At 38.9% G+C, this 25865-nt stretch overlaps 1 protein-coding gene, 1 long non-coding RNA gene and 1 pseudogene across 2 annotated transcripts in view; 2 read left to right on the top strand and 1 right to left on the bottom strand.

Moving 5' to 3' along the window:
- Nucleotides 1-12136, bottom strand: part of LOC132012177 (uncharacterized) — a 39972-nt gene extending 27836 nt beyond the window's left edge. Inside the window, exon 1 of the long non-coding RNA XR_009402544.1 lies at nt 11948-12136. This is a non-coding gene — a long non-coding RNA (uncharacterized LOC132012177). The remainder of the gene's footprint in view (nt 1-11947) is intronic.
- ATP1B3 (ATPase Na+/K+ transporting subunit beta 3) overlaps nt 1-15968 on the top strand; it is a 46022-nt gene extending 30054 nt beyond the window's left edge. Inside the window, exons 3-7 of the mRNA XM_059391831.1 lie at nt 2564-2671; nt 8009-8193; nt 8982-9032; nt 13011-13097; nt 14827-15968. Coding sequence (XP_059247814.1) covers nt 2564-2671; nt 8009-8193; nt 8982-9032; nt 13011-13097; nt 14827-15000 — 605 coding nt within the window. The 3' untranslated portion in view covers nt 15001-15968. The remainder of the gene's footprint in view (nt 1-2563; nt 2672-8008; nt 8194-8981; nt 9033-13010; nt 13098-14826) is intronic.
- Nucleotides 12132-12269, top strand: LOC132012593 (U2 spliceosomal RNA; annotated as a pseudogene).
- Nucleotides 15969-25865: the final 9897 nt, after the last annotated feature.

Below are 25865 nucleotides of genomic sequence, written 5' to 3'. Positions count from 1 at the left end.
TCAGTGGGTTAAGCCGCTGCCTTCGGCTCAGGTCATGATCTCAGGGTTCTGGGATCGAGTCCCACATCGGGCTCTCTGCTCAGCAGGGGCCTGCTTCCCTCTCTCTCTCTCTGCCTGCCTCTCCATCTACTTGTGATTTCTCTCTGTCAAATAAATAAATAAAATCTTTAAAAAAAAAAAAAAAAAAGAAATTAGTCATGTAAAGGAATGTAGTCCTTTGTATAAAGGATAGCTATCTTCATGTTTTTCTTTAAAAATTTCTTTAGTTAGGGACGCCTGGGTGGCTCAGTTGGTTGAGTGGCTGCCTTCGGCTCAGGTCATGATCCCAGCGTCCTGGGATCGAGTCCCACATCGGGCTCCTTGCTTGGCGGGGAGCCTGCTTCTCCCTCTGCCTCTGCCTGCCACTCTGTCTGCCTGTGCTTGCTCTCGCTTCTCTCTCTATGACAAATAAATAAATAAAATCTTTTAAAAATTTCTTTAATTAGGGGCGCCTGGGTGGCTCAGTGGGTTGAGTCGCTGCCTTTGGCTCAGGTCATGATCTCAGGGTCCTGGGATCGAGTCCCGCATTGGGCGCTCTGCTCAGCAGGGAGCCTGCTTCCCTCTCTCTCTCTCTCTCTGCCTGCCTCTCCATCTACTTGTGATCTCTCTCTCTGTCAAATGAATAAATAAAATCTTTTAAAAAAAAATTCTTTAGTTAGAAATCTTTATATTTTATGTTGGGTTTTTCTTAAAGTTAGATGTTTTCAATATAGTTAATGTGCAAGCTGCCTTCATTCTGTTACTTTCTTACTTGCAGGATATTGTATCTTGTTTCTGCTGTAAAACCTTAAAAAATAAAAACAATTTCATACATATACAGATGGTCATTTAATATACTGGACAGTAAAAGACATTTTATTCCTTCTTTAAATACTTTTACAAAAAGTCTTAGTTATTATAGATTTAGTAGAGATTTTGCAGTGGATGGAAAATCAGGTAGAGGAGATTATCCAAATCTAAGTGATCTCTGGTGTGTTGATCTAGATAAAGGGAAGCTTAATTAGGAGGTCTTTTATGGTGAATGTAGACTGAGATTTGCTCTCCCATGTAGGAACCTTGTTTCATCATATTGCGTAGCATTGCATCTAGTTTAACTCGAGATTCATGCAAACAAACACAAGCAAGTTTAGAGTTTAAAATAAATTGGATCTGATCTAAAATGTGACACTGTATGTTAACCATACTGGAATTAAAATGAAAAAAGCAAGGAAGAATTAGATGTCTGTGAGCAGCAGTTGTAATGGAAACTAAAACAGCCCTTGTTATTCATATATTTTCAGATTCAGTGCAAGGCATAGCATCTCTAATAACTTTGATACGGGAAATGTTTAGAGACTAGTGAAAATTTTAGGACTGTTTTTAAGCCTGGGTGCAAGGCTGAATTAATAATCTAGATCTAATGCTTTGCTTTTTTTGTTTATTTAAGATTTATTTATTTTTTTTTATTTGAGAGAGAGAGTGTGTGTGTGCACACAGGCAGGAGAAGGGGCAGAGGGGAAGCAGACTCCCTGCTGAGGCGGAGAGCTTGACATGGGCTCTGTATCCCAGCTAGGCAGATCGTGATGTGAGCCAAGAGTCGAATGCTTAACCAGCTGAGCCTCTAGATCTAATGCTTTTTAAACAAAGAAAGCTTATATTAAAGTTGGAAGCCTAATTATCTTTCTTATAAATATGCTTATATTTTCTTTCCATAAATTCATTCAGCATGTTCTGTGTACATGGGTTTTGACTCCTGATATGAAACTGTTGGTGGTTATATTCCAGACGCATCATGTGAAAACATTTTAATTATAGAGCAGTGTTTATTACTGAAGGAAGAATATTTAACTGTAGAGTTAAAATTGTATAGGCCTCTTTCACTGAGTAAGTTTTATGTCTCTTTCCATACAGTTAATTTGAATGACAGAAGCTGGGAGACCAATTTGCAAAAGTTTTTCTCCTATTAATAGCAAATTGGCACAACCTAAAAATATTTGATAAGAAAATAAATATGGGAAGTACAAACTAAAATCTGCAACTTTTTTTTTTTTTTAATTTATTTATTTGTCATAGAGAGAGAAGCGAGAGCAAGCACAGGCAGACAGAGTGGCAGGCAGAGGGAGAAGCAGGCTTCCCGCCAAGCAAGGAGCCCGATGTGGGACTCGATCCCAGGACGCCGGGATCATGACCTGAGCGGAAGGCAGCTGCTTAACCAACTGAGCCACCCAGGCGTTCCTAAAATCTGCAGCTTTTAAAGGATTACTTTTATTAAAGGAATGGAGCAATTATAATTAACTGGATAATCAGATTTAGGGATGTTTTTAATTGATAATGTCAAAATGATTTTGAAGACTTGCAGTTCTCTTTCATTTAAATGTCTATGCCTTCATAATCAGAAGTGAAAAGTTCTTGATAATTTCCGTCTGTCTGTGAAAACAGTTTTCCATATAATTTAATGAGATCTGGCCTTTTAAGTATAAGAGCAAGAAGAAAGAAGGAAATTTCCTGCAGTTAATTTCCCCCTTTTTCTTTTATCTCTTTATAGGACTTATGGTTTTTCCAAAACCACTAACTGCATTGGAATATTCATTCACTGTGTCTGATCCAGAGTCCTATCAAGGGTACATTGAAGACCTTAGGAAGTTTCTAAAACGTAAGTATGTTTTCTTAGAGTAAGGTAAAAGATTTTAGTTATTAGAGAAACTATATAATAGTGTTTACTTTTAGAAACATCTTTCTTAGAGTCTGTTTTACCTTTTTTCCCCCACTCCTGTTCTATACAGTCCACTGAGAGGACTTGCAGGTAGATTTTAAATGAGTTGTGAGAATATTCTAACTTATGGAAAGACATAGGGGTCTAAGCCTAATGGGGGTTGATTTGACTTCTCTGTCCTATAATATGTGCATGAATAAGTCTGTTGAGACAAAAACATATTTATATCTGCATTAAAAAGTATTTAAAGCAAAACTAAATTATACAAAATAGTAACTCTTAAGTGTTTGGATCTTTTGGATTTAGTGTACTTGTGGAGGGGGAAATGAATGGTATTTTTCATTTTCAAATACCTACCCACTATGGATTTTGGAGTTAGCAGTCTGTAATGCTTTCTTTTTTTTTCTTTTTTTTTTTTTTTTAAGATTTTATTTATTTATTTATTTATTTGACAGAGAGAAATCACAAGTAGATGGAGAGGCAGGCAGAGAGAGAGAGAGGGAAGCAGAGAGCCCGATGCAGGACTCGATCCCAGGACCCTGAGATCATGACCTGAGCCGAAGGCAGCGGCTTAACCCACTGAGCCACCCAGGCGCCCTGTAATGCTTTCTAATAGACATCCCATGGTATTAACAGGCACATGAATAATTATCCCATGTGCTGGCCTGTTGGTTCCTAATCACCTCACCTCTTCCTCAGGGCACAGGGATCTGCATTCATTTTTAGAACACATAGGACCCCACTGCCAAAATGACTGATTGTGGCTTTCCTGACACAGCCTTCGAGTTCGCCTGTTTAACTTTCCCTCACTATTCTTCTACCTCATTGGGACTTCCACCTCACTGACTCTTTTATTTTATCCCAGCCCCTTCTCCCTAACTTCCCTTTATACCAAGGTTATTAATTCCATGGTTTTTCATTTCATTTTTAGTTTTGCCAGTACTCTAAAATCCCTTACCTGTCAGTCTGTCATAAAAGGCACGTGGATGAACCTGTGTAATTCTCCTAGATGAAACCATATAATTCCTGGATAAAGCCTGTTCTTTGAGCCTGTCCCCAAGCAGGCTGATGAAGACTTTTCTCAGGACTAGGCAGCACTATGAATACTTTACCACCTCCCTCAAGTGGACCAACTCTGCTACCTGGCAGTCCCACTGAATTTCTCTGGATAATTCTCTGAAGGGATTATTTCCAACCTCTAACCCATTACCTTTTCCCCTATAACTCACTTCATATAACCTGCCTCCGCCTTAAAGAAATAATGGAAGTACTCAGATGGGAATTCCACCAGTTTTCCCATTACCAGTAAAACAGACCTACAGTTACAGCCGTTTTGTCCGTGATATTTCTCCTGCTTTGATGCCCTTCCTCACATTTTTTTAAAAGATTTTATTTATTTAATTGACAGAGATCACAAGTAGGCAGGGCGGGGGGGGGGGGGAGCAGGCTCCCCGCTGAGCAGAGAGCCGGATGTGGGGCTCAATCCCAGGACCCTGAGGTCATGACCTGAGCAGAAGGCAGAGGCTTAACCCACTAAGCCACCCAGGCGCCCCGCCCTTCCTCACATTTAAGGCCACCTGCCCAGTTCTGGTTTTTGGATCTTCCTCTTTCCGTGCCTTGGATTCATTTTATACTATTCCTTCTCCTATATATTTAGCCTCACTTTATTGGATCCTTCGCATCAGCATGCAGAAGTCCTCAACTTCCTCTTATCTGAAGTCAAAAACCTCTTGATCCTACACCAAAACATTAGGCTGTCTTTCTAAATCTCTTTCCCTTGATAGTTTGTTAAGGATATCTTGTCTAAATATAAATATAATCCGTGGTTTAAAAATCAAACAGTAAAGAAAGGTCTATAATGAAAACCGTTTCCTGTCCTACTTCTTTTTAGCTACAGTTGTATTAATTTACTTAACACCTATTTTTTGGCAGGCCTTGTTTGTGTCAAGCACTTTTCTAAGTTCTGTCAGTGAAGACAAGAAAAATGTGTTCATGAAGTTTGTAGTTGAGTGGCATGGGAAGGTGATGAGTGCTGTGGAGGAACAGGAGGCAGAGATGGGAAGGTTTACAGTTTCAAACAGGGTGGTCTAGGAAGGCCTCATGGAAGGGAACCTTTGAGGAAGGATCTGAAGGTGAGGAAAGTAGCCTGAGGCCTACAATGTCAGGGTTTATCGAGGAAGCTAGAGGCGCCTGGATAGAGTAAGCCAGGGTAAGAGCTGAAGGAGCTCAAGGTCAGGGAAATAAAGGAGGACTAGGTTGTATAGGTCTTCAGAAGCCATTCTTTAAAGTTGTATGGTTTTTACACTGACCTAGTTGGAGGTTTTTAAGCAGGAAATGTCATCTGACTCGAATTTTTAAAGGATCACTCAGGCTGCTTTTTTGAGACTATGGGGGGAAACCAGGAAGCTAGCTAGGAAGCCATTCCACTATTCCAGGGGAGTAGAATGGTGGCATGGCAAGAGAGGAAGAAGTGGAGGTTGTGAGTTCTGGAGGTTGTGGATTCTGGATACATGTTCAGTGGGAAAGAACTTCATGATTTTGAACTTTCTTACAATATTTTTTTTCTATGTCTCTGAATATTATACTTTCATTCTGGTTCTTGATTTATCACTTGTATACATCATCTTTACTTCCTGCCACGGCAGATGAGGATTTACCTCACGTGCCTCAGACCCTCCTGCCCACCAACCCATTTCAATAATTGGATTACTAGTTGAATTTTTAGTTTTGTTATTGGTCACCTTTTTAGACTTTATGTCTTACTCTGTCATCTGTAGACACTCTTCTGACTTCCCTTATTTGTGCACTGTCATCTCAGGTATCCTTTAGAGTCCCCCCTTTTTGGGAAAACTCCTTAGAGCCTTTCCTCTCCTGCTATAGTCTGTATTGTTAACCGTTTAGGCCTTTATCCAGCTGTCATTTTGAGACTCCTTTTTATCACTTTAGTTGGATCCACTGTTTCTTGGCTCCTGCCTTCTTTTTTCATAATTCACTGCCTAACGGAATATATTTATTTCAAGTAACTTCATAAGAAAAGAGCCATGAAATAAAAACTTTGAGTCCTTTCATTTCTGAAAATGACCTAATTCTGCATTTATAGGTGATAGTTTAGTTGTATATAGAATTAGTTCCTTTGTATTTGCCTTTTTCTCCTCTGCAGGGCTGGTTTTTTATTGTTTCTAAATGTATTTCCTTTGGGTTCTAAAATTTGGTTTGGTTTCAGTCTCTAAAATATCACTTTAGTGGTGCCTGTGTGGCTCAGTTATTAAGTGTGTACCTTCAACTCAGGTCATGATCCCAGGGTCCTGGGATAGAGCCCCACGTTGGGCTTCCCTGCCTGTGGGAAGCGTGATTCTCCCTCTCTCACTCCCCCTGCTTGTGTTCTTAATAAATACTGCTTGAGCCTTCTGTCAAATAAAAATCTTTAAAAAAATAAAATATCACTTTACTGAGAACTTGTTGGGGATCTTTCAGGATGAAGGCTTAGTAGGTTCTCTAGTTAAAGGAAATTATTTTCTGTTAGTACTTTGATAATTTCCTCAGCTCAATTTTCTGGTTCTTTCTAGAATTATTCTGTTAGTTGGGTCTTGGATCTCTTGTTTTTCTCTCATTTTCTGTTTTACTATATTATGTTTTCTGGAGGATTTACTTTTAACTCTTTAACCTTCAACACCTCCCTCCCCCCTTTTAACTTTTGAGTTGTCATTGCTGAATTTTAGAAAGGCCTTTCTTATGTTAAAAAGATTAAAAGATACATGGCCTTTTCCCCCCAGTGGATACTGTTTAAAATTTAAAGTTTTATTTTGTTCAAATTAACCTTTTTCCTTTCAGGTCTTTCCTTTCCTTTCAGGTCTTCCCTTTCCCTTTCCTTTTCTCAGATGTATAGGGCTCTTTGGTTATGCTGTCTGGCATCAGTGATCTTTGTCCCATCATGCCTTGGACTTGCAGGGAGGGAGTTCTTCATAATCAGATCATTCATCATTACGACTCCTTGCATTAGAGGGATTCTGTATTGAAGTGGAACGTGGCAGAATACAAAAATGGTCACGATAAACTGACCTGTGCCAAAAGGCGTATGCAGTCAAAGCCCTTAGGGGAGATTGGTGAAGCCTCAGAATATTTCTTGCAAAATGATCTTTATGATTGTGCCACCAAAGTCAAGAAGGAAGTGATGAATGTTGTGTGGTACCTAGTGTGTTGTAGAAGTTTAGCCCTATCTTCCAAATATTTGAATCCTTCTTTTGAATGAGTACATAATTATAATTATATCCTAATTTTTTATAGAACATGAAACCAAATATTTTTTTGAATTTTTTTTTTCCAAAGTAAAGATCTACATTTTCTTGTAAACACATTTACTTTGAAATTTTTGTTCCTTTTTTGGTTGAATTCACTTTAGGTGGCCTTTCTCTGGTACCAGCCGTACCCACACAGCAGTAGTTCTCATAGAGGTACTCCTGCAGCATATCTTAACTATTTTTGCGTTTCTTTCAGTAAACACATTCGTTGAGGGCAGGGACCACACCAGGCTTGCTCACTGTTGTGCCACTCTTGCCTAACACTGTGCCATTGTGGAGCGAACAGCCAAAAACTCATTGTGTATCTCTCCCTCTCCTCTCTTTCCCATCTCCTGGTTGGGACCATTTAACTCTAGCACTTGAGTTTATCTAAGATGTTACCTGTTTCTGCTAAAAACACCCTAAGTTAACGTTAACTCACAGGCACCTCTTGATGCCCAGCTTTGTTGCAGTCCCTGCAGAATAGACTGCCTCTGCACTGTGTATCCTCGGGCCCTTGAGTAATGATTGTTAGATTGAATGCCTGTTTTCCCCATTATACTGTAGAATCCATCAGGGAAGCCTCAGTGCCTTTTTATGTTCTCACCACTGTCTTTTTTTTTTTTTTTTTTTAATGGGATTATAGTTTACGTATAATGTTACATTAGTTTCAGGTATACAACATAGTGATCTGACAAGTTTATAGGTTGTCACCACTATCTTTCGGGCCAGGAGCATAGGAGGCTTTCAGGTAAAGCTTTAGCCATGTCTGGCGCCACCTAATGGTGACAAAAGAGTTTGCGTCCTTGTTGGATGCAGTAAACCTCAGAACTATTAAAAGTTAAAGGAACAAACTTAACATTCTTTCCCCAGAATAATGTGGTAATCAGTTTTGCTGTTTTTGTCGTTGAAGAGTGTAGTCCAAAGGATGATGTGTTTCTGGCTGTGTTGAAGATCTGTTTCTGGCTGATCTGTGTGTACATATATGTTTCCTTTTCAGCTTACAATTTAGAAGAACAGAAGAACCTCACAGCCTGTCCCGATGGAGCACTTAATGAACAGAAGGGTCCAGTTTATGGTGCATGTCAGTTTCCTCTTACTTTACTTCAGGAGTGCAGTGGTGTGGATGATCCAGAGTTTGGCTACTCCAAAGGAAATCCTTGTGTTCTTGTGAAAATGAACAGAGTATGTACATATTTTGCAGCTATTGCTTTTTTCTAGCACCCTCGGTACAGACGGTCATGAGCTGTGCTGGTGAGTGTGGCAGGGGACTGCATCCCAGTGTAGTTCGTTCCCAAGTCATCACATGGGTAAGGATCCTTACTGCTGTTGATATTATTTAGGTTGCCATAAAACTTCTCTTTTGGGAGGAATGTTTACTTTACAGGCATTTGCATGTAAAATGCATATAAATTCAAAACATAAAAAGTTCCTCCCACAAAACAGATGGATGTGTGTTGCCATGCAGAGTTAGATATATCTGCTGCATACATGAAAGTAGCCTCGTGACATAGAACTGAATAGTGCTGGGTCTTAAAATGTGATTAAACAGACAGATGTGAGATAGTAAGGTTCCATGGAAGCCTTATGGAAACATATGTTGAGGGTTTTAACTAATACAATTTCATGAAAACCACTTTTATGCTTCTGCAGTTCTTACTGTTAGTATTAAAGGTTTCTGTTTGGTTCTTGTTTTAAGGGTAGCAAAGTGCAATGCTATGTTTTACTCAATTTTTTGGTAACGGATTTATTTTTCTAAATTGCCCCAGTACAGTAATAAGACACCTGATGGTAAGATTATATTGAAAAGTCCATTCTAATCCTCTAAAATAAAATTAAAAGGCAGATGTAACAGCTTTAATACACAGAGTTGGTATTCCTCTCAACCCTTCCACCCGTGGGTCTCTAGCAACAAAACAGGAGGTTCTTTCATATATGTTTGTGATGTTTCAATTAATTTTTCTTTACCGTAGATAATTGGATTAAAACCTCAAGGAGAACCAAGGATAGAATGTACTTCAAAGGTTAGTATTCAAAAAATAACCCAACTTCTGTTAAGCTTTAGTATATCTTAATATTTTAAATGTCAGTGATTTTTAGTCATTTTATCCTGTCCCATTTTCAAAGTCCTCTTTAGTGCCAGTCTTAGAAGAATAAAATCCCACCAAACTTTGGGTGTCTAGCCCTTCTTAATTTGCAAATGGTAATTCAAATAGAAGTGTTTTCCATGTGCATTGATTTCATTGTGTTTACATTTATATCATATTTCATTGATTCTAAGATTCACTTTTTTTCTATCTTAACAAAACTGAAGTGAGTTGGCCTTATAATGGATGGTGTCTTAATAGTGTATCCATAGATTTTTTTTCTTTATTAATAGTACATAAATTGGTGTACATTAGTGGCATCTGAGAGTTCATGAAACATGGTACATTTTCCTTAAGGCAGAGGCAGTATTTTCTCTCCTGTCCCTACTTTATTTTTTTCCAGAGTGCTATGCAGTTTTCATCTCATAACTTCTTCTGTTTTCTCTCCATGCTGCAAGTGCAACTAAGACAAATATGTAAATGATGGGTAAGAGTTCTGAGGAGAAAATATTAAGTTCTAAATTTAATTTATTGTGCAAAATTTAGCATTCCAACCCTAAATCTGTGTCAAAGTATACCTTACTTGAAATGTTACATTGAAATCACTTCTAAAGTTGTTGGTGGAGAAAACTGTACTTCTTTTAGCCTTGAAAGGACTTCTTATGTAGGCAGAAACTTTTTTTTCAGTTATTCTCAAATTCGTTCATGCATCAGAATGACTTGGAGAGCTTGTTGGGTACCATTCCTGAAGTCTCTGACTCAGTAGTTCTGAGGGAGGCCCAAATTTTGCGTTATTTTTAACTAAAGTTTCCAGGTGTTGGTGATGCTGATGGTCTTTTACTTATACTTTGAGAGCTCCTACTTTAGAGTATCTTTAATAATTCCTTTTGAATATTTAGAGTAGAATAAAAAGCCAGGAAATCTATGGTTTCTTATCTGCGTTAAAGTATACGTGTGAACCAAAGGCAGGCAGTTCACTTTACCTTATATCAATCAGCTCAGCCAATATGTTACTTAAAACCAGAAGCTGCATCTAAGCTGAGCTTTTCTTGATAAACAGATCCTTCTGAAAATCTAAGCACATACTCTCTTAAGATAAGAAAACGTTATGGCTACAAGGTACATTCAGAAAAAGGAACTCTTTATTAACCTCCTCCCTCCTTGCTTGCTAGTCTTTCCAATAGAAAGTTCTGGAGACTTAGGTACTAGTAGACTTCAGCCAGGTAGAAGTGGTAATTTCATGACAGTGTACCTGCGTGCAGGAGCTTTTGCCTTTGCATGTGAGCAGACTGTATAGATGACTAGTGGCTCTGTGGAGCCAACACTACTGAGAGAGGAAAACATATTTTGGCCAGAAAGGCAAAAGCTGTAAACTCCTAAGATTTCAATTTTGTAAATGTTTGGCCAGTATAAACAACTCCATGTAACTGTTTTAAGTGGATCTTTTTCTGTTCTGTATCTTTTGCTTCTGGAATAGTTGGCAGAAATGGTAATGCAAAATCCTGGTTAATGACTCAAATTTCACTTTGTTGTCCCATTTTGAAGATATATGTGAAGTATATAAAATAACCAAAGTAGATGGGGATTTTTAGTTGTGGAATAAGTTTGTTTTTAGAAAGTTTGTTAAAGGGTGCCTGGGTGGCTCAGTGAGTTAAGCCTCCAGCTCAGGTCATGATCTCAGGGTCCTGGGATTGAGCCCCGCATCGGGCTCTCTGCTCAGCAGGGAGCCTGCTTCCCTCGCCCTCCTGCCTATCTCTCTGCCTACTTGTGATCTCTGTCAAATAAATAAATAAAATCTTTTTTAAAAAAAATCTTAAAAAAAAGAAAACTGTTTTAAAAGATGGTTCCTGCCAAAAATGGAATATTAAATTTAGGTCTTTTTCAACATTTTATTTTTCTATAAAAGGCAATCCTGTTCATTTAGGAATATATAGAAAAATACAGAAGGAAAAAAAAGTTGGCAAATGCTACCCAGAGGTCAAATACGGCTTAGAAAACATTTGGTTTGTGTTCAGGTCTTTTCAGGGTGGTGTGTAGAAGAAAATACACTCATTTCAAAACTTTTTATTTTGTGGGGTGCCTGGGTGGCTCAGTGAGTTAAAGCCTCTGCCTTCAGCTCGGGTCATGATCCCAAGGTTCTGGGATCGAGCCCCCCCGCATCAGGCTCTCTGCTCAGCAGGGAACCTGCTTCCCTTCCTCTCTCTCTCTCTCTGCCTGCCTTTCTGCCTACTTGTGACCTCTGTCTTTCAAATATATAAATAAATAATCTTAAAGTGTTGTGTGGGTTTTTTTTTTTTTATTTTGTTCTCAGTGGAACTTAGTGCCCGTTAATAGATTCTTAGACTTAGTTGCTCCTACTTTCCGAGATGATGTCATTCATATACTTAGAGACTAGGATACTTGTGCTTCACCCTGAAGTATCGTTTTTCAGATATGCAGTTAAGTATTTCGTAAAGTACAAGTAAAAGCTTGCCAACATGCTTTTGGTACAAACCAAGAGAACAGTTAAGAATTGGTCACACCTGAGTGATCTTAACTGAGCCTCAATTCCTCTCTTGGTAATTGATCCTGCCCACAGAAGGATGTTGAGCTTAAAAGAAGTTAAGTGGGGTGTTTGGCTGGAAATAACAGCTCAGTGAAATGTAAATCCACCAGAAAACCTCCTTTACATGTTGGGGACCATCTCTGTTTCTATGAATTAAGCTCATGTATTAAAAGAAAATTGGTTAAACAAAAGCAACACAGAAAGGCACACATCACAGTGATTGTAAAAGAGTACAAACGTGGGGTGGTGTTTGAAAATGTTTCTACAATTTCTCTTAGCTTTGTTAACTCCTATTCTTTCCACCTACCTTCGACCTGGATCATGAGAGTTTTCCTGTTCTGTGGAATATCGTCACTCTGTGCATTGTGCATTCGTCCTGCTGTGTCACTTGTCTGTCATACGTGCAGAGTAGGACTTCTCCTTAGAGGAGATTCTTAGTTTTGCTGTGTGCTTTAAAAAATAAAAATTAGTGCATTTAAATCTAGAATTCAATCGCTTCTCGGCCTTTTGGCTAAGATCAAGTGTAAATCTAGAATTGAAGCATTTATTAATGTTTTAATTCATGCTTAGTAAACATCCATTGATCTTAGTCATTGATTGTCATCTCCTCAGTGTGTGTTAAAGTTAGTTATTAAAAGTAGTCCTATTCAGAATGCATTACCTGAGAATTCTGTTTATCAAGAACAAGTTGGAGTATGGACGATTAATTTGTATATTTGTCACATTTATCAGTTTTTTTAAATACATGGAATATAATTCCAGTAAATTTGATTACTTTGATTTGCATGTGCTCATAAATTTAAGGGTATTTAAATTGGTTAAGAAGAGTTTTGCTTAGAGTAACTTAAATTTTTCCTAATAGTTTTTGGCAGTTGCATCATAATTTCCCCTTCTGGTTACCATTATGGTTACTAATCACAGGAAACTTTTGCTGCCTCCCAGGCCTGAATCCTACATACTACAGTGTGGCAGCCATTGTTTATAGTCTGGAAGCACAGTATTTTAAATAATTTCAGGAATACATTGGTCCCATACAGATTGCTTTCTGCTGTCAGTGGCTGGAGAACTGTCATTTGGTAGTTGGAAGGCAGATAAGATTTTTAGACGGTGCATGATCAGATCTGGCTGTAAGTTAGAAAGGACTCCCCTGGAAAAGCTTGTAGGCTATATCAGGAATTCTAAGAAGAGTCAGGATAGTTTGTGTCAAAGGATTTAAACCAAGATTAACACATCTGTTCTCAAAAATATAATTAATGAAGTTGGAACATCATTGTAGAATACCATACTGTTCATAATTGATATTGCCTTAATACATATTTTTAAGTTGTTTTTATGACCTAAAAAGAGGTTTCTCTTGTTTTCTACTTTAGAGTGAAAACACAGCAGCTCTATCAACTTATCCACCCAAAGGAACTATAGATTTAAAATATTTTCCATATTACGGGAAAAAACTGCATGTAAGTACTTCAAGGTTTGTAAGGTCATGACTCATGGTTGGGGAATTGGCATATCTGTATTAAAATGTCACTTATCTAGGGTAGGCAGACACATGCCCTGTGTAACTCGCGCATCCTCTAGTCTGGTCTTCAAATATAAATGGTGATGCCAAGTAGAGATCCCACATCTATAGTTCAAAACTTAAAGGATGATTATTTTCATAAAGTGTGCACAGAGGTGAAAAAATAAAGTGGCTAGAATAGTACAGAGGATTTCTGTAGATCTTTTCCCTATATTTTCTATATGTTAGTATTTTATTTGTCTTATCAGTCTCTATTTGTGTATAATTTCTTTTTCTGAACCATCTTGGGATTAAGTTATAAACATGGTGACTCTTTACACTAAATGCTGATTTTCCTAAAATAAGGACATTCTATATAACCATAATAGTTATCAAAGGAAATTAACATTGATACAATACCATCATCCAGTCTACAGACCTTGTTGAAATTTTACAGTTGTTCCAGTAACATTCTTTCTTGTAAAAGAAAAAGTGGTTTCCTGGTGCAGGCTATCACACTGTTACATCTTTAGGGACTTAAAACCTGGAACAGTTCCTCAGTCTGTACTCTTCAAAAATGAGTTTAGGACTTTTCTTAGCCTATTTTGTATCTGTAGGCCTTTTCTTAGCCTATCCCGTATCTGTTCCTCAATTTGAATTTGAGGTTTTTCATGATTAAATGTCGATGGTACTTTTTTAGCAAGACGGCCTCAGAAAAAATACTATGTTTTCAGAACATCCTATTAGGAGGGACATAGCATGACTGGGTCACATTATTAGTGGTGATGGCAACCTTGAACACTTACTGGGTTCAGATGGTGTCAGCCAGGTTTCTCTTCTGTCAAGTTACTTTTTTCTTTTGTAATCAGCAAGTATCATGTGGAGAGAATAATTGGAGAGTCTACATAATCCTGTTTCTCCCCTGGCTTTAAGCCTTTGTTAACTCTTGCTGAATCAGCTAATAGGATTGTTTCCAGATGTTTTTCTAATGCCCTCTCTCCTCCATTTACTAGTTGGCATTCAGCTCTGAGAAAGAGCTTTACCTTTTCCACCATTTATTTACATCCATATATTCTCATGGACTCTTATTATCTGTTCTGTTCATTTTGAAGCTAAATTTGTACCAGATTTGGCCAATGAGAGACCTTCGGGCTGGCTCCCATGTCCTTTGGACGTAGGACCATGATTCTTTGAGCACCCCCTTACTTTCTGGCACTACAGGATATTCCATATTCATCTTTTACATTCTCTGCCCCAGTCCTGGAATTAGCTGCCTAGTTCTTTTTAGTGAAGAAATGTGTCTAGAAACCACAGCCATAATAATACATTTAGTAATCTGTTTGCATCAAATTACACAGCAGCCATAAGTAAGGATCTAGGAGAGCTAAGTAATCAGTAAGGTAGTCCTTGGGTGCAAGGGGAAACTCAAACCAAGATTACAGAGTATTTAAAAAATGATAATGAGACCCAATCTAGATTATGCAGTGCTCCCAGGAACATTCATTAACCATCTAGTCACTTCTGTCCCTAAAAATTTAAGTGAAAAATGAGTATCCAGTTCAAAAGAAAAAAAACATGTAATAGATTAAAACTTGTTTTTAAAATTTTACAGAATAAACCAACTCCTGATAAAGTGTAAGTAAAGTTACTATGGAATTGGAATTCACGTATTTTCTTTTATTTGCCAGGTGAGTTATCTGCAGCCATTAGTTGCTGTCCAGGTCTCCTTTAATGCTACCAGCAGTACCGTAAATGAAGTAACAGTCGAGTGCAAGATTGATGGATCACCCAACCTAAAAAACCAGGATGATCGTGACAAGTTTTTAGGACGAGTTGTGTTCAAAGTCACAGCACGTGCATAGTAGGAGTTAGGCTGTCTCCACAGAGTAAATGTTGTGTTGTCTGTCTTCATTTTGTATCAGCTGGACCTGCCATTCTAGAATTACGAGACCACCTTGGAGAAAGGTGGGGTGGTACATGACACTGGGGTAACATTATAATGTGCTTCCAGATCATAGTGTTCAGTGTCCTCACGTAACTGCCTGTTGCCTCTGCTGCCTTTTGAACCAGTGTACAGTCGCCAGAAAGGGACCGTGAACACCAATTCCGAACATGTAGTATGGGGGTCTTAACCGTATTTGTATGTGGTTTAATTGCCAACTGTCTAAAGCTTAATGTGCTGTGCTATGTAAATATTTTATAGATTTAACACTGGTTAACTGTCATATTTTGATGCCAGCAAAGTTTTAGGGATAAAATGGTACCAGAACATCATCAAGTGACTCTATAGCTGCAAGAAATGTATGGGGAGAAGGTCTGTATGTGAGGAGGAAAAAAGAAAATAAAAGTGGATTTGAAAGGTTGACTTGATGTTTTGTAAAATTATTTTTTACATGCTGAATTAGTCTGTGGATCTTTTTGATTAAGAGCACAAACTTTATGTTGTAAAACATGTAAAAAATATATATACCGATGGATTATTTTTAGTGCTGGAACTAAATCTCTTATAAAGTATTTTAGACCATAGATGAAACAGCTTAAGTTAGCCACTATGAATATGCACCTAATTTTTTATGAAATTAAATTCATATGATTTAAATTGTACAATAGTTTGTGAAATATCTCGTTACTGCTTTTATTTAGCAGACTGTGGACTCTAATAAAATATAAATTGTGAAATATAAAAACTTGGAACTTATTTAAAGCTTCAAACCAGATTTATGTCAGCATTCTTTGACTAGTATAAAATATTTTCTCCTATCATTGTGTTGGTATGATTGTCATAATGTGAGCTACTTTTTCCTCTGTTGATAAAGGTATACTTCCTATATGATCTGTGGTTTAAGCCAGTTTTTTACTTTTATCCATAGAAAGGCCAAAGCAGACATTCTTGGTTTTCCTAGTGTTGGTGGAAGCCAGGATGAGTGAGATGCAGCCCAGCTGGCCCAGAACAGCAGTGTGGAGAGAGCATGAATGCTTCAAGTGGCCCTGACTGGCCAGATGGGCCTCGCTGACCCATTGGCAGCCTCTACACCTCACTGGGGTCTCTGAAAGATCTTTGTTTTAGAAATCTTTGCAACTAAAGAAAATGTTTCTTGTAACTGTTAATTAAAACAAACATTCTGGGGCTTTGATTTTCCTTTCTGCTCTGTTAAGAGTGGGACACTGTTGCACAAATGCTGTGAAACTAGAGCAATTCATGGGCTGCGGCTAGAGCGTCACTTCACCTGGCCCCATGTGAACAGGTTTTCTGTTGTCAGTTTTGGTGCTTATGGAATTCATATTTGTATTTTTGTGTCTTTGAACTGTAACACAGATGAAAGTTCTTCTCTAATGAGCTTCGATAAAAACAAACTACTCAGAGCATGAAACAAGAATGGAGATATCCCAAATGGGGCAGTGGGTTTTAAGAAGAATAAAAATGATACATACACATGGGTATGGCTCAACCCACTGACTGCTGTGTGACCTTAGCTGACCTACCCAATTCCTGGCTCTTCTCTACTGAAATGGCCGGCGGGGGGGGGGTGGGCATTAAGTTGCAGGCCTACTGCATGCCAGGTAATGATGTGCCAGACTGAGGATACAGAGACAAAGACATGGTCTCTTGAAGATGAGAGGGGAATGGAACAGGCTCTGGGGCAAACTGGTGTGGTAATCACAATAATGGTAGTAACGTGTAAGAATCCAAGGAGGATGGAGTATGACTGTCCTAGGAAGGTCTCTCTCAAGAGACAAGTGTTATATGGAGGGGAGGATTGGAAGGAGCTGGGCCAGCGTGATGCAAATGAAGAGTCTGGTACAGAAAGGGACTCTGGACACAATCTCTAAGTCTGCATTTCTGCTTCATTTCACATATTCCTCAGAACTTCACCACACATCCTAACATGCAGATTCTGATTCCAGAGGAATCTGTTGGATATAGTCTCTTAAGTCATGGCTATGCTGCTTATTCACAGGCCACAGTTTGAATAACAAGGGACCCAAGGACAAAAAGATTTTGTATCCTCAGTGAACTGGGTCTAGCACTAGTTTGACTAGTAGATGGAAAAGATTGAACTGTCAGTTGACTTTAGCCGATACTTAAATATTCAGCAGGTTAGGGAGAGAGGGTCCAAGATGGCAAGATAGACCCTTAACTCCCCTCCATGGACATAACCAAATCTACATACTACAGAGCAGTTTCTCCTGAACACGGCTAAATGGACAGCTGTACAACCAGATAGACCACATGAAGAATGGTAAGAGGGACAAGACCATACCAAAGGGAAACTCCAATCCTGACACTGTTGCACTGGGTGGAATATTACTTAAAGACTGAACAGATCTGTCTGCCTGAGAGCACAGAAAACTGCCATTTTAAAGGGCAACAAGAATGTAAAAATTACAGCACTGTAACTCTACCAAATGGAAGGGGGTTGTTGAAACTCTGGGTTGGAGGGACTGGTGATCACTACCATTCATATTCACACTCTGCCTTGATATCACAGATGGGAGGTGGGTCCAGGCATTGTAACCAGTCTACTGTCAGTGAGCCCCTGAACTCTTAAAGAAACCCACCAGCACAAGGCAGTCTGTGGTGCACAGCAGGACACCCTGGTGTGTACTCACTGTCTGGCCAGCCTGCTGCCCTGGAGAGGTCCAGGACTGCAATGGCCTGTGCCAACATCAGCTTTAACTATACTGCCAGGGTATTGTCTGGAGACTCACAGGACCAACCACCCCATGCCCAGTTAGTTTCAGCATCCCACCATGGGCAAGCCCCTCATGGGGTGCCCCAGGAACCAGCCCATGCCACTACAAGTCTAGGCAGATAAATTGCCAGGCACACACAGTCTATATAAGGGGACAACCACATGCAAGGCCATTTCTTCAAATTTAGGAGAAGTAGCTATTCTAACTAATTCAGAGAAACACAAAGTCAAGGAAAATAAGAGGGATGTGCCTCACATGAAAGAGGAAGATGAAATCACAGGGGAAGAAAATTCAGAGAACCAGTCTACCAGATTGAACTTCAAAGTAATTTTCATAAAGATGCTCACTGGACTGGAGAGAAGAGTGGATGTATTCACAATGTCAACAAAAAGAATATTTAAAAGAACCAATCACAGTTGAATAAAATAAAATGAAAAATACACTAAAAGGACCCAACAGATGAGAGGATGCAGAAGAATGGATCCGCGAGGGAGGAGCAAGATGGCAGAAGAGGAGGAGACCTAAATTTCATCTGGTCCCAGGAATTCAGCTAGATAGTTATCAAACCACTCTGAACACCTACAAACAACAGGCGATTGAAGAAAATAACAGCAGCAATTCTACAAACAGAAAAGTGACCACTTTCTGGAAGGCAGGACGTGCAGAGAAGTGAATCTGAGGTGATATATGGGAAAATAGACCATGGTGGGAGGGGGCGGCCCCAGGCAAGTAAGAGAGCAGAGGAGCATAAAATCAGAACTTTTAGAAGTTGCTTCACTGAGGGATGTTGCTCTGGCAGCTAAGCGAGGGGAGGAACCCTCACAAGGACCGCGTGGTCTTGGGACCCTTGGGGTTACAGTCTGGCGGTGTCTGGGTGTGGCAGAGTTCCCAGGTATTAGAGCAGGGAACCTGGCTGCAGAGAAGGAGCCGAGAAGGGGGCTCTCAGCTCGGGCTTACCTTAAACTGTGATCCAAGGCATATCAGGCCACTGCTATTCAAGCAGGAACCCCACAAGTGACAGATCTGGGGAGACCTCCTCTTTACTCCCCCAGGAGAAGTGGCATGGCAGCACACAGCAGGAATCTGCTGGGTTTGGAGGCTCCAAATGAGGCCATGCGCCACAGATAGAAACGCTCAGTCACAGGCCAGGTGAGACCGAAGCATGGCCAGAGACCACAAGGGAGGGATTGACTTTTCTCTGAGGGTGCACTGAGGAGTGGGGCCCTGAGCTCTTGGCTCTCCGGGCTGGAGATTGGGAGGCTGCCATTTTCATTTCCATCCTCCAAAGCTATGCAGAAAGTGTTTAGGGAACAAAAGCTCTTGAGAGTGAACCCAAGCAGATTACTTAGCCTGGCCCCTGACAAGGGCAGTGCAGAAGCCTTGGGCAAAGACATTTGAGAATCATGGCAACAGGCCCCTCCCACAGAAGATCAAGAACATCCAGCCAAGACCAAATTCACCGATCAATGAGAACCTCAGAACTCCAGAGCTAGGGGAATATAGCACATGCTATTCATGGCTTGTTTCCCCCATGATTCTTTAATCTTTCAAAGTTAAATTTTTTAAATTTTCATTATTTTTTTCCTATTTTTAAATTTTTCCTCTCTCCTGTTTTAATCATCTTACCAATACCTTTTATTTTTTTTAAGATTTTATTTATTTATTTGACAGACAAAGATGACAAGTAGGCAAAAAAGGCAGGCAGGAAGAGAGAGAAGGAAGCAGGCTTTCTGCAGAGTGATGTGGGGCTCGATCCCAGGACCCTGAGATCATGACTGGAGCCGAAGGCAGAGGCTTTAACCCACTGAGCCACCCAGGCACCCCAATACCTTTTTGAAAATCTTTTTCAATTTTCATTTTTATAGTCATATTCTATCCATTCATTGTATTTAAACTTTTTTTTTTTTTTTTGCATATATATGTTTTTCTTACTTTAAAATTTGGGGATACAGTGTCTTCTAACAGACCAAAATATACCCAAAATCTAGTGTATGGCTTTGTTCTAGTCTCCAGCCTGATCATATTCTTGTTTTTAAATTATTTTCTTTCTTGGGTGCCTGGGTGGCTCAGTGGTTAAGCCGCTGCCTTTGGCTCAGGTCATGATCTCAGGGTCCTGGGATCGAGTCCCGCATCGGGCGCTCTGCTCAGCAGGGAGCCTGCTTCCCTCTCTCTCTCTCTGCCTGCCTTTCTGTCTACTGTGATCTCTCTCTGTCAAATAAATAAATAAAATCTTTAAAAAAAAAATTATTTTCTTTCTTTTTTCAACCAACTTCTTAACAATTCCTTGTTTAAAATCTTTTTTCAACCAACTTCTTAACAATTCCTTGTTTAAAATCTTTTTAAATTTTCATCTTTACATTCATATTCCATCCTTTCATATTTACCCATATATATATGGGTAAATATTTATATATATTTATATATATATATTTTTTTTTTCTTTAAGATATTGGGAGGCAGGGGCGCCTGGGTGGCTCAGTGGTTAAGCCACTTGTGATTTCTCTCTGTCAAATAAATAAATAAAATCTTTAAAAAAAAAAAAAGATATTGGGAGGCAGTTTTTTCTAAGACACCAAAATACACCCAAATCTAGTGTGTGGCTCTTTTCTGTTCACCAGCCTCATAATTTTCCCCCCTTCTTTCTCACCTTGTTTCGGGTCTCTTCTGATTGGTTTAGTGTATATTTTTCTGGGGTCCTTGTTACCCTTTTAGCATTCTGTTCTCTCATTCATTTATTCTTCTCTGGACAAAATGATAAAATGGAAAAACTCACCTCAAATAAAAGAGCAAGAGGGAGTACTGAATGCCAGGGACCTCACATTAGTAAGATGTTAGAAATAGAGTTCAGAATGACGATTATAAAGATACTAGCTGGGCTTGAAAAAAAGCATAGAAGATAATAGAGAATCCCTTTCTAGAGAGAGAAAAGAACTAAAATCTAACCAAGTTAAAATTTAAAAAAAAAAAAGTATTAATGGGGTACAATAAAAAATGGAGGCTCTTGCTGCTAGGATGAATGAGGCAGGAGAGAGAATTAGTGATATAGAAGACCAAATGATGGAGAATAAAGAAGCTAAGCAAAAGAGAGATAAACAACAACTGGACCACAAGGGGAGAATTTGAGAGATAAGTGATACCATAAGATGAAGCAATTATTAGAGTAATTGCGATCCCAGAAGGAGAAAAAAGCAAGAGAGAAGGGCAGAAGGTGTATTGGAGCAAATTATAGCAGAGAATTTCCCTAATTTGGCAAAAGGAACAAGCATCAAAATCTAGGAAGCACAGAGAACCCCCCTCAAGACGAATAAAAATAGGTCCATATCCCATCATCTAATAGTAAAACTTAGAAGTCTCAGTGACAAAGAGAAAATCCTAAAGCAGCTCGGGACAAGAGGTCTGTAACATACAATGGCAGAAATATTAGTTTGGCAGCAGACCTATCCACAGAGAACTGGCAGGCCAGAAAGGACTGAAATGATATATTCACATAGCAAGCACAAAATGAGAAAAATATGCAGTCAAGAATACTATATCCAGCTAGGCTGTCATTGAAAATAGAGATATAAAAAGCTTCCGGGATGAACAAAAACTAAGAGAATTTGCAAACACCAACCCAACCCAACAGGAGATATTGAAAGGGGTCCTCTAAGCAAAGAGAGAGCCTAAAAGTAACAGACTAGAAAGGAGCAGAGACAATATAGAGCAACAGTCATCTTACAGGCAATACAATGGCACTAAATTCATGTCTTTCAATAGTTACTCTGAATGTAAATGGAATAAATGCCTCAGTTAAAAGACACAGGGTATCAGAATGGATTAAAAAAAAAAAAAAAACAAGACCTATCCATATACTGTCTACAAGAAACTCATTTTAGATCCACACACTTCCAGTTTTAAAGTGAGGGGGTGGAAAACAATTTACAATGCTAATGGACATCAAAAGAAAGCTGAGGGGGGCGCCTGGGTGGCTCAGTGGGTTAAAGCCTCTGCCTTCGGCTCAGGTCATGATCCCAGGGTCTTGGGATCGAGCCCCGCATCGGGCGCTCTGCTCTGTGGGGAGTCTGCTTTCTCCTCTCTGTCTGCCTCTCTGCCTGCTTGTGATCTCTGTCAAATAAATTAAAAAAAAAAAAAAAAAAAAAAAACCTAAAGAAAAAAAGAAAGCTGAGGTGGCAGTCCTTCTATCAGACAAATTAGATATTAAGCCAAAGACTAAAATAAGAGATGGGGAATGATACTATATCAGACTTAAAGAGTCTGTCCAACAAGAAGATCTAACAATTTTAAATATCTATGCCCCTAACATGGGAGCAGCTAACTATGTGAGCCAATTAATAACAAAATCAAAGAAACACATTGACAATAATACAATAATAGTATGGAACTTTAACATCCCTCACTGCAATGGACAGATCATCTTAAAAGATTAAGAAGGAAACAAGAGATTTGAATGACACACTGGACTAAATGGACTTCACAGATAAATACAGAACATTCCATCCTAAAGCCATAGAATCCATATTCTTCTTGAGTACACATGAAACATTCTCCAGAATAGATCACATACTGGGTCACAAATCAGGTCTCAACCAGTACAATAGACTGGGATTATTTCTTGTATATTTTCAGACCACAATGTTTTGAAACTTGAACTCAATCACAAAAGGAAATTTGGAAGGAATATAAATACATGGAGGTTAAAAGAGCATCCTACTAAAGAATGGATGGGTCAACCAGGAAATTAAACATGAATTTAAAAAATACATGGGAACAAATGAAAATGAAAACGTGACAGTTCCCCCCCGCCAGATTTATCAAAAAAAAAAAAAAAAAGAGAGAAAGGACCCAAATTAATAAAATCATGAATGAAAGAGGAGAGATCACAACCAACAGGGAGACCATATAATTATAAGGACATATTATGAGCAACTATATGCCTAATAAATTAGACAATCTGGAAGAAATGGATGCATTCCTAGGGAAGTATAAACTACCAAAACTGAACCAGGAATAGTAAACCTGAACAGACCCATAACCAGCAAGGAATTTGAAACAGTAATCAAAAATCTCCCAACAAACAAGGGCCAGGGCCAGATGACTTCCCAGGGTAATTCTACCAAACACTTAAAGAAGAATTAATACCTAGTCTTCTGAAACTGTTCCAAAAAAATAGAAATGGCAGGAAAGCTTCCATACTCTTTTTATGAGGCCAGCATTACCTTGATCCCAAAACCAAAGACCCCATCAAAAAGGAGAATTACAGACCAATATCCCTGATGAACATGGATGCAAAAATTCTCACCAAAATACTAGCCAGTAGGATCCAGCAGTACATTGAAAGGATTATTCACCATGACCAACTGGGATTTATTCCTGGGCTGCGAGGTTGGTTCAATATCCACAAATCAATCAATGTGATAAAATAATGAAAGAAAGAACAAGAAACACATGATACTCTCAAGAGATGCAGAAAAAGCCTTTGGCAAAGTACAGCATCCTTTCTTGATCAAAATTCTTCACACTGTAGGGATAGAGGGTACATACCTCAATATCATAAAAGCCATCTATGAAAAACCCAAAGCAAATATCATTCTCAATGGAGAAAAACTGAGAGCTTTTCTGCTAAAGTCAGGAACACAGCAGGGCTGTCTGCTATCACCACTGCTATTCAACATAGTACTGGAAGTCCTAGCCTCAGCAATCAGACAACAAAAAGAAATAAAAGGCATCAGAATAAGCAAAGAAGTCAAACTCTCACTCTGCAGATAATATGATATTTTATGTGGAAAACCAAAAAGACTCCACTCCAAAACTGCTAGAACTCATACAGGAATTCAGTAAAGTATGAGGATATAAAATCAATGCTCAGAAATCAGTTGCATTTCTATACACCACCAACAAGACAGAAGAAAGAAAAATTAAGGAGTCGGTCCCATTTACAATTGCACCGAAACCCTTAAGATACCTATGAATAATCTAACCAAAGAGACAAAGGATCTATACTCAGAATACTAGAGAATACTCAAGAAAGAAATTGAGGAAGACACAAAGAAATGGAAAAATGTTCCATGCTCATGGATTAGAAGAACAAATACTAGGGCACCTGGGTGGCTCATGCATTAAGCATCTGCCTTGGGCTCAGATCATGATCCCTGGGTCCTGGGATCAAGCGCTGCATTGGGCTTCCTGCTCAGGGGGAAGCCTGCTTCTCCCTCTCTCACTACCCCTCCTTGTATTTCCTTTCTTGCTGTGTCTCTGTCAAATAAATAAAATCTTAAAAAAAATAACAAATATTATTAAAATGTCTATGCTACATCGAGAAATCTACACATTCATTGCAATCCCTATCAAAATACCATCAACTTTTTTTTCACAGAACTGGGAAAAATAATCCTAAAATTTGTATGGAGCCAGAAAAGACCCGACTCCAAATAACCAAAAGAATGTTGAAAAAGAAAACCAAAGCAGGTGACATCACAATTAAGGACTTCAAGTTCTATTACATAGCTGTAGTTATCAAGACAGTATGGTACTGGCACAAAAAGAGACACATAGATCAATGGAACAGAATAGAGAGCCCAGAAATGGACCCTGAACTATGTGGTCAGCTAACCTAAAACAGTGCAGTAAAGAATATTCAGTGGAAAAAAGACAGTGTCTTCAACAAATGGTGTTGGGAAAATTGGACAACCACATTCAGAAGAATAAAACTGGACCATTTCCTTATACTGCACACAAAATAGACTCCAAATGAATGAAAGACCTAAATGGGAGAAAGGAATCCATCAAAATCCTTGAAGAGAATACAGGCAGCAACCGCTTCAACTTCAGTTGCAGCAACTTCTTGCTAGACTCATCACCAAAGGCAAGGGAAACAAAGGCAAAAATGAACTATTGGGACTTCATCAGGATAAAAAGCTTTTGTACAGCAAAGGAAACGGTCAAAAAACCCGAAAGACAACTGACAGATTGGGGGAAGATATTTGCAAATGACATATCAGATAAAGGGCTAGTATCCAAAATCTATGAAGAACTTATCAAACTCAATACCCAAAGAACAAATAATCCAATCAAGACATGGGCAGAAGACAGGAACAAACATTTCTGCAAAGGACTCCAAACAGCCAACAGACACATGAGAAAATGCTCAACATCACTCAGCACCAAGGAAATACTCATCAAAACCACAATGAGAGATCTCCTCACACTAGTCAGAATGGGTCATATTAGCAAGTCAGGAAATGAAAGATGTTGGTGAGGATGTGGAGAAAGGGGAACCCTCCTACACTGCTGGTAGGAATGCAAGCTGATGCAGCCACTCTGGAAAACAGAGTGGAGGTTTCTTAAAAAGTTGAAAATAGAGCTACCCTACAGCTCAGCAAATGCACTACTGTGTATTTACCCTAAAGATACAAATGTAGTGATCCAAAGGGGCACGGGAACCCCAATGTTTACAGCAGCAATGTCCATGATAGCCGAAGTATGGAAAGAGCCCAAATGGCCAAATAGATAAAGATGTGGTATATATACACAATGGAATACTACTCAGCCATCAAAAAACTGGAATCTTACCATTTGCAAGGACATGGATGAAAGAAGAGGGTATTACGCTAAGTGCAAATAAGTCAGTCAGAGGAAGGCAATTATCCTATGATCTCACTCATATGTGGATTTTAAGAAAACAGATAAACATGGGGAAGGGAGGGAAAAATAAGATGAAATCAAATAGAAAAACCTTAAGAGACTTTTAACTATAGGGAACAAACTGAGGGTTGCTGGAGTGGAGGTAGGTGGGGGGAGCAGGATAACTGGGTGATGAGCGTTGAGGAGGACACGTGATGTAATGAGCACTGGGTGTTATATGCAACTGATAAATCACTGAACTCTATGTCTGAAACTAATAATATACTGTGTGTTAATGATTTAAAAAATAGGAAAAAAAGAAATTTTTGCTCTAAAACAATAGAAGACTGCAGAAGATTCTATCAGATCCTTTTTTTTTTTTTTTTTTTTTTTTTTTTTTTTTTTTTTTTTT

The sequence above is a fragment of the Mustela nigripes genome, chromosome 2, assembly GCF_022355385.1.
Source record: "Mustela nigripes isolate SB6536 chromosome 2, MUSNIG.SB6536, whole genome shotgun sequence".
In the NCBI taxonomy this organism is placed as follows: domain Eukaryota; kingdom Metazoa; phylum Chordata; class Mammalia; order Carnivora; family Mustelidae; genus Mustela; species Mustela nigripes.
The sequence above is the reverse complement of the archived record's forward strand: the minus strand, read 5'-3'. Positions and strand labels throughout refer to the sequence as shown.